At 44.4% G+C, this 8862-nt stretch overlaps 1 protein-coding gene across 3 annotated transcripts; it reads left to right on the top strand.

The window, feature by feature from the left end:
• Positions 1 to 70: 70 nt before the first annotated feature.
• acbd5a (acyl-CoA binding domain containing 5a) lies at positions 71 to 8862 on the top strand. 3 transcript variants are annotated; one of them, XM_077508877.1, is made up of 14 exons: positions 74 to 353; positions 550 to 661; positions 1195 to 1315; positions 1747 to 1819; positions 1887 to 2004; positions 2257 to 2289; positions 3740 to 3910; positions 3992 to 4144; positions 4889 to 4980; positions 6055 to 6271; positions 6543 to 6769; positions 7004 to 7066; positions 7316 to 7425; positions 7831 to 8862. In XM_077508877.1, exons 2-14 carry the CDS (start codon positions 562 to 564, stop codon positions 7838 to 7840), a joined length of 1488 nt encoding a protein of 495 aa, XP_077365003.1. In that variant the 5' UTR covers positions 74 to 353; positions 550 to 561; the 3' UTR covers positions 7841 to 8862. The 3 variants fall into 3 exon arrangements, with proteins under 3 accessions (XP_077365004.1, XP_077365003.1, XP_077365005.1); XM_077508878.1 differs by lacking the exon at positions 2257 to 2289 and having other exon boundaries at positions 71 to 353; positions 3713 to 3910; XM_077508879.1 differs by lacking the exon at positions 2257 to 2289 and having other exon boundaries at positions 81 to 353.

Below are 8862 nucleotides of genomic sequence, written 5' to 3'. Positions count from 1 at the left end.
GCCCCTCCCTCCTGTCGCCTGACTTGCTACTGGCTCCCAATGCAGCGTGCTGGGAATTGTAGTCTTTACCACGCAGTGGTCGCGAAAGCCGCAACGACCCACATTATTTTTGCCTTCACGAACAGCTATTTATGAAAAATACTTCTATCTCGCTGACGTTTCCTGTACCGAACGCGAGGGTTTCCGACGACGTTTCTCAGATGACGCGGGGCGTAGGGCAAAAGTGAACCGGAAGAAACTACAACTCCCAAGCTGCATCTATACCTGTTTGACACACAACTGTTCATGGCGTCTGGGCGAAGGCTCGGGGCGCTCGGCTTCTCGCACTCAGATTAGCTGTCGCGGTTTTAACGGTAAGCGACATTAGGTCCTCGAATATGTGCTTTGTATTCATCAGGAACGGCGTTGCTCAGAAGATTTCGTCGTCGTGTGTCGCCTCCTCACTGCTTCGTAGCAGCGGGAGCTTTGCCAAAGTGTCGAGTGGGGCTTTTGAGTGTTGACAGAAAAACAGGACGACTTAAACCAACACTGTGTGTCTGTGGACTGTAGCTGCTTGTGACGATGGAAGTGGCCCAGTCGCCCGGTGCGGACGAGCAGACGCGTTTGACCCAGCAGAGGTTCGACGCCGCCGTCAAAGTCATCAAGAGTTTGCCTCCGAATGGTGAGTGACACGAGCAGTGACACAAGTGGAAGGAGGGAGGGGGTCGTTGGGCTCAACCGCTCGACTTGTGTGTCAACATGACGCCACAGCTTTTCACTGCGCTGGATTTTCAAAGGCCTAATCCACTTTGGATCGCAGACTTTGGCAAAGACGCGCAGGAGAAACCGCAATGACAGACAGTCGACAGCACACTTTTACCATGTTTACATATGTCCCACAATCACCTTTGTGCTGTCATTGTCAATATGTGCGAATCAGAGAGGATCCAAATTATTCTCATGGATCCACATGGAAAACATGACAAAAACCCAAAGCAGAAGCAATCAAATAATCATTGTTTTTGAACGCCTTTTTTTCCCCCCATGAGATGGGAGTGCAAGGAAATCTCCATCAGACACATCACAGCACTAAGTTTAAAAGTAAACAATTGTAAAAAAAAAAAAAAAAGGTTCTATTTTTCCAATGCAATTTTGATCTGCCTGAACTGTGTTTGTTTTTCTAACATTGTTGACATTTTGAAAACGTTTTCCCAGGTTCGTTTCAGCCATCCAACGACATGATGCTCAAGTTCTACAGTTACTACAAGCAAGCCACTGTGGGCAAGTGCAACATCGCCCGTCCTGGATTCTGGGACGCCGTCGGGAAAGCCAAATGGTGCTTCATTGAGTATACGGAAACGAAAATTGAAACGTGTTTTATGCTGAAACGCGCATGTTTACACAGCAGGTCTTCGGGGCGATTTTGTCTTGTGTACATTGCACAACACGTTGCTCGCTCTCAGCCAGCAGACGCGTGCGACGTACACGTTGTGGCGTTTGTTGACCTGTGGACTCGAGGCCTGGCTGGCCACAGGCCGCCCCCAACCAGGGAGTTGCAAAAACAGTTGAAAATGTCACTGGGCCTCTTGGCCACGCTTTCTCTAAATGCAAGCAATTCCTTTTGGAATTGCTGACCCAGTGACCTGAGGGAACAGCCTGACCTCAAATGAAAAGAAACACGTCCGATCCGCGTTCGTCAGATTAGATTCTAATGATGTCGCGAATGCTTAGATTGTTTGTTTTTGGTGTGTGTTTTGACTCATCAAGGAATGCGTGGAACTCTCTGGGGGAAATGACGAAAGAGGAGGCAATGGCGGCCTACGTTGAGGAAATGAAGCTGGTACGTTTTCTTGCTGCAAGTGTCCTGTTGTGACTCGTTGAAGCGAGTGATGGATTTGTGTGCTCAGATTCTGGAGGGCATGCCGATGACGAGCGAGGTGGAGGAACTCCTGCACATCCTGGGACCCTTCTACGAACTGGTGGAGGAGAAGAAAAAGATCACGCAGATATCGGACCTCAGCGCAGGTCTGGCTTCGCCGGGTCAAATTCGCTTCAACCGCCGTTTGTCATTAGCATCCGTTTGTCATCCGTTTGTCACGACTGACACATTCAACACAAGAAAATGACACATCACTCAGAAATAACTCAACCGTTCCCGTTTTGTCCAACCAAAGTCCACTACCGCCTAACATTTTCCTGAATTGTAATCTTTGCATGTGTTTGTCTTGATGTACCTTTTTGTGTGTACAATTTGTCTTCTGTCACATGCACGCTCAGCCCGCTTGACGCAGTTTGCTAGGCAGCTGGAAGGCAAGTACCTGCAACTCTAGCGGGTTTTGTTTTGTTTTTTCTTTTGTTTTTGTGGCACAGTTAGCCACTAGGTAGGCAGCATTGCAGACTTTGTAGCCACGGCTGTTTTGTGCTCTTGTTGCTTCATGCAAATACATACAGTGGAATCTCTTGAGATTAAACACCACTGCCCCCGCTAAAAATATTTTCGACCGACATAGTTGAAGTAGGAAAGGTTATCAGTTTATATCCTTTAAATTCTTCTGGCTCACCCACAATGCGAGGTATTTTTTTTATGTGTCTCCCAGTACACTACTGGATTGTTCATTCTGTACTGTGTTTGCAATGCGCGCCAAACGTCGGACCGCTCCCGAAGCGTGAAAGCGATTCAGCCGCCCGGCGAGGCTTCACACGTCGTCATTCCTGCGTTTTGCCGAAATGACGCGCGCCTCGATACAAGCTTGGTGGAAACGCCCCTCCCGTTACTCGACACAAGCTTCGGAGCCTCGGCCCATTTCGTCCCATCACTAGTTTACGCCCACTTCACAACCAGTTCGCGCACCGACTCGAGTCGTGCCAATTCGTGCCACAAAATCGTGCAAGGGTCAACCTTGCATGATTTTAAAACAAGTGAAACTATCAAGTCTTGTTTTTTTTCCCCCAACACATTTTTAACTGTCACAAAAAAGGGTATTTCAAAAAAAAAATCGATATGGCAATACATCGCGATATTACAGCGCAAAATTCTTGTATCGATTCAATCTGCGGCTGAATAGATATTTAAATGTCAATTTTTGATGGAAATATTCAACAAAGTCTTAATTAGGCTTAGCATGGAAGAATGTTCTATTAATGGAACATTAAGCCTTCATATTTTATTTGAATGCTGCTCAAAAATGAAACAGATTGCAACCTGTTTGTTAAATGCAGTGTTGAAGTTTCAGTTCAATACATTATCATAGAAATCTCAGTGTAGATATACAAGTTGACTCATTACTATTTTCTAAATTTGAGTGTAAAAAAATTGCAATGATGGACTTACAGATTCGTATCACTGTCAAACAATCAAAAGAGTCATCATGACAACATGCACGTTACTCAAACTTGTCTGAATATTCTTCCGCTTCTCATGTTCGCTGACTTAGGAGGTATGGCAAAAAAAACAACCAAATTAGACACACACATTTAATGAATGAAAGGAAGATCATTTTTATTTTATTCATAAATGGAAAAAAAAAGAAGACATTTAATTGGAATATTTGACATTTAATTGGAATATTTGGGATCCAAAGATTGAAGTGAATGCAACAAACGAGATTGTGATCTCAAGTCCATTTTGATTTTTCAAAGCATCTGAAGATGGAGCGAACGAATGCTTGCCGCAAATTGTCCGCCATCAGCTGTTGTGCACTTGAGAGCTTCCACTGTCGATCTTTCAAAATAGCGGCCACTTTGTTGTGCGCCGGGGCAGGCTTCGGCAGCAGCCTGAGCTCGGCGGCGGCGCGGAGCGTGGCCATGAGCGTGGTCCGGAACATGGAAATGAACGCCACGCCCGACACTCGCACCGCCGAGGTCCAGACGACGGACGGCAAGCAAACGTCCGACGAAGACTCACAGGAAGACGACGAGCAGATCGGAAAAGGTAATTGCGTTCAAGCCAGCGGAGGAACGTTTGAGTTTGCCGCTGATTGTTTTGTTTTTCTGTTGTGGCTTTTTTGCACAGCCTCGCCGCCAAAGAAGAAATCGTCGCCCAGATCGCGCAAGGCTGAAAATGGCAAGATGGCCAACGGCGTGGCCCATTTGACAAACGGCGAGCACCCGCCGGCACCTCAGGACGTAGCCGACGCTCAGCCTCTGCTCAACGGCCACCGTGACGGTAAGCAAACCATTTCCTAATTCAATTGACTGTTACACCTTCGACCTACTGCAAATCCCTCTCGGCTAAATTCCAATGTCGGACTTGAGGGTCCAACATTGACTTTGTTTTTTTTGTTTTTTCCTTGATTAAGAGACAAACTTTGCATGTTTGGGGAGGAGCTCAACTTGTTAGTGGAAGTTGCGGAGCATCCTTTCCATGTACTTTTTTCAGTGTTGCAAATTATGAATGTTGGCAATATTTCTATTCTTCAGATTTTGCCAAAATTGGGCGGCAATGTCAATTCATAACTGCTTTCAGTCTTTAGCGCTCAGTTGCTATTATCCACCCGGAATTGCAATTTGACTAAACGGCAACCTTTAAATAGACCAATTGCTACTTTGCTATTAGCCATTTGACGACAGATACATTACTCTTATTAAAAAACAAACAGTCAAGTACCTTGACTTCCGAGTACCCAATCCACCTTTTTTTCCTATTTTTAGCCTGCTGTCAATTGGATGTATTTGTTTTGTTTTATTCCGTGTATTGCGAGCTTCATACACGTCGTTGCTCCAGTGAGGTGGGATCAAATCATTTAAAAAAAAAAAAAAAACAGGTGATGCACTCTTTGCCTCAATTGAATGCTTTGCAGGCCCACAATGTTGAGGACTTTTGAAGGAGTAACAAAAAAGTGTGGCAAATAAAAATGGTTTGAAACGTGACCTTTTTGTGTTGACCTTTGCCCCCTCCCCTCCTCTTCAGACGCCAGCGAAGATGTGACGGGACCCGCCCAGCTGGCCAGTGACTCGGACAGCGAAATCTATTGTGACTCGGTGGACCAGTTGCACGACGAGGCAAGAACAACAACAACAACAACAACAACAAGCAACCCTTGTCCACGCAAAACAACATTTCTTTGCATGGATGAAAAACAACTTTCTCCGCAACCATCAACATTTACATTATCAAGTAATATTTACTTCATTAACTCATTTGCTCCCATAAAATTATAATCTATTTGAAATGTTTTCTGAACTGAAGCGAATGCTTGAAGCAATGATGGTAATGACAAAATTTGCCAGCAGGTGTCAGCAGAGAATAAGAGATTAACCAGGGCCATGTTGGGGAAAAAAAAGCTCAATTACTCACAATTCAAAATAGATTTGCAAATAATGATGAACTTCTAATGCTAATTGTTGCAAAATGGAAACTGATAAGAATATACGTTTTTTTTTTTTTTTTTCCCCTGATGAAAGAAGAGACTTTCTTTTGGTATGTTCCATGTTTTGATAGTAATGGAACACAATATTGTGTGGGCCTTGCAAAATATTCAGTAAAACAGCTGGGAGTGAAGGCGGTTGCTTCACTCAAAATGGCTGCCAGTCAATGAGTTAATTTAAACTTTTTTTTCTAACCTAAATTCAAATGTATTTTGTATTCATGTACATTTAATATTGTTATTTTTTACATTATTTTAATAGTTGGATTTGTATTAATTAAAATAATTCAAATTGCCGGAAGTGAACAATAATAATAAAATGAAGTATTTTTAATTAAGCATTACCTAAAATAACATTTTAAAAATAAAGGATGCTTGACGAAAAAAATGTCATGTTTTAGAAATTGGATGAAATAAGTAGTAAGTATAAATAAATATATTTATGAGAAAGAATATATTTTAAAAAATCCAAATGAATTGCATCATTTTTATTTTGAGAATAAACTCGCATTTTTACGTACAATTAAAAAACAACGTTTTGCCTCATCTACGAATGAGTTGGGCTTAAAAGTTCATTCACCCGTGCACTTTCAAAAAAAAAAAAAAATGTCTAGAATTTGTCACAGATGTGCAACGTTGTGGAGAAGAAATTGTGCACATGCACAATATGACCTATTTGACAATATTGCTTGCGTCTTCTTCTGAAAAGAGCACTGAGCAGACTCGCTCTCTGGAAGACCTGCATGAGGAGGAGGAAGACGAGGAGGAGGAGGAGGAGGAGGAGGAGCGCCACGACGCCCAGGGAGCGGCGCAGGGCATCATCAGGCGTGGCGGCGAGGACGGCGAGGCCGGCGGCGGCGGCGGCATGACGCAGCGGTCCAGGCTCAACGTGGAAATGACAAACTCCTCCGTGGGAGGCGCCAGAGGTCAAAGGGCATTCAAATGCATCTGTGGAATGCAGGCTGTTTGCACTCTGCTGCTTGAATTTTTGTTTGTTTAATGGAACCGCAAAAGCATGGCGTGATTGTCAAAAAAAACAAAAAAACACATTTAAAAATGCAAGTTTTTTCATCAGCCGTCTTTCTTGTCAAACTCATTTGGACCTTCCTTTTCAGGAAAGACTTGCTTTTTTGTTTGTTTGTTTGTTTGTTTGGAAAGACGCTAGCTCAATTGTTTTGTGTGTTTTGTTGCCTTCAGGCTCCAGGTCGCACGGCCGCGGCCTCGGGACGCCGAAGCCCGCGCACGGTAGCGGCGGAGACGACGACGACGGCGGCGGCCATGGCGGGGGTGAGCGACGCGGCGGGGCGGGCGTGGCCGCCCGCAGCCTGAACCAGCAGATCGTGGCGGCGCTGGCTCAGCTGCAGGAGGACATGCGGAGCGTCCTGGACAGACTGCACACGCTGGAGGCCCTCGGCGCCACGCAGGTCGGACCGCTTGCACACCTGTGCCAACGTTTCCATTTTGCAACATTGGGAAGTGCCAAACCAAATCTTGCTGACATTGCAGCAGACATGTTTGCAAGAAAAGCTGTCTCCGCTTGCTTTTGAAGGCAAATCTGTCAATCCAAATGCCAGAAAAAAAAAAAAAAGTTCTGCCAGTGAACGGTGAACTTTTTTTTTTTTTTTTTTTTGTAATTTTTGGTGGGGGTTTTTTTGCAGGCCCGGTCAGCGGCCATGTCTCCTGTTCACCCGTCCGCGTTGGCTAATAACAACATCCTGCCGGTAAGATACGCAAATCCCACCTCATTACTCTCCCCACGTCAAAAGTTGCTGGATGTGTTCTACTCATGTCAACTTGACACTTTGACTCGGATACATTTATTTCCCCGAAGCCAAATCACATGTGTAAAATGAAATGTGACGTCGTGCTTGAGAGCTGCACTCGTATTTGTGCACGTGACCTTGATGTGACCTTGCGGATGTCGTGGGTGCGTGGCGCTCAAGACGTTTTTGTTTGTTTTTTTGTTGCAGAGACCGTCGTGGTGGCCTTTTGACATTTCTCCCTGCACTTTGGCCTTTGCCGTCGCGTGGCCCTTTGCCGTGCACTGGCTCATCGCCGTCTATGTGCAGAGGAGGAGAAGGTATGCTGCTCCTTCATCATCATCATCATCCTCATCATCACAGTGACACCATTGCAGTCAATTCACCGATTTGCATTTTTTGGGGGGTCTTTGTTTTGCGAGCTAAAATTAAAAAGTGGACACCTGACTGAATTAAAAATGCAAATGCCGCCATGAGCGTGCATCGTAACTGCAAAGTGGATCTGATGATGTCACTCATTAGGCCACAACCCCTTCCAGGCCACATCACGCGCGCAAACAAGTGGAGTAGAAATTCTTCAAATTATTGAAAGGTGTCATTTGATCGACCCTCAAGCTTGATGCTTAACCCGACCATAGATTGGCTAACAGAAATGAGCATCCATGTTGCCGTCATGCTTAAGCTGCATCAACATTGTCTTTTGTTTTTCTTTTTTCCCGCCGAAGACGAGACTGAAGTGAAGTGAAAGGAAAGGAAAGGACGACGGGCGTGAAGACGAGTGAGTCCCGCCCACTCGGCGTTCCACGCTTGCTTTTGCACTAAAGAACAACACAGACGACTTGTGAGGAAACGTGCGTACTCATGATGATGATGATGATGATGATGACGTTCAGGCGGTTTCCGTAGCAACTAGGGCTTACTCTGCACAAGTGGGCCGGATACTCTTTTTGAGCTTGACGTGATTTTTCATCTTAGCCGCCCGAATGAGCAATGCTGCTAAAACAAATTGCGTTGTAACAACATGCTAGTGTAGAAGGAAGATGCAAAAATAACATCATCATAATAATGCAAATACTGTACTGTGTGACATTGTTTGTAATTCTGCCGTTGATCGGCTTGCAAAAAACATTTCAGGTTAAATTTCATGGTAAGTTTGATTGAGCGGGAGAATTTTGATGACATTTCAACGCTGCTCCAAACAATGAAGGGAACGCTTAGATTTTTTTGGAGCAGTACATTTGGGAGGACAACTTTGGCATTTATTTTACGGAACAATCCATTTGTTTGATTCATGTTCAACTTCACTCGTCCCTTTGAAGCAAACAAGCCATTCAGAAATGACCACAAATTGCAGCAAAATGTTTTGTTCACTGCCATGGAAGGTTTCACCAACCCCGAGAAAGAATAATTGCTTTTTTTTTGCAGCTAAATATTTATTTGTACGGCATTTGGGTCCATCTTCCCCATGGAAGGAAGGAAGTGCCTCCCTCAAAAATCACGTGTAGCAAATGGACCAAATGAAGATCAGATGCGTATGATGTCCAATTCACTCAACCGGTCAAAAGTCATTTGCTTGCAAAAAGGTTTTGTCTTTGTGCTAATATCATGAAATGCAACAATCTCATGTCAAAAAGTATTTCAATTTAGCATACCAAGATTTGCGCTAATCTTTCAATGAGCCATTGATGTTTTCATTAAAAAGTGACGGTTTGTGTTTGCATGTCCTCATCCAAGCCTCAAATAAAATTTCAACTTTG

The sequence above is a fragment of the Festucalex cinctus genome, chromosome 20 (genome assembly GCF_051991245.1).
Source record: "Festucalex cinctus isolate MCC-2025b chromosome 20, RoL_Fcin_1.0, whole genome shotgun sequence".
In the NCBI taxonomy this organism is placed as follows: domain Eukaryota; kingdom Metazoa; phylum Chordata; class Actinopteri; order Syngnathiformes; family Syngnathidae; genus Festucalex; species Festucalex cinctus.
The sequence above is the reverse complement of the archived record's forward strand: the minus strand, read 5'-3'. Positions and strand labels throughout refer to the sequence as shown.

Coding starts and splice junctions, on each gene's coding strand:
- acbd5a (XM_077508877.1), top strand. CDS start 562: ATGGAAGTGGCCCAGTCGCCCGGTGCGGACGAGCAGACGCGTTTGACC. Junction 1,820..1,886: donor ACGTTGAGGAAATGAAGCTG/GTACGTTTTCTT, acceptor TTGTGTGCTCAG/ATTCTGGAGGGCATGCCGAT. Junction 7,067..7,315: donor CTAATAACAACATCCTGCCG/GTAAGATACGCA, acceptor TTTTTGTTGCAG/AGACCGTCGTGGTGGCCTTT.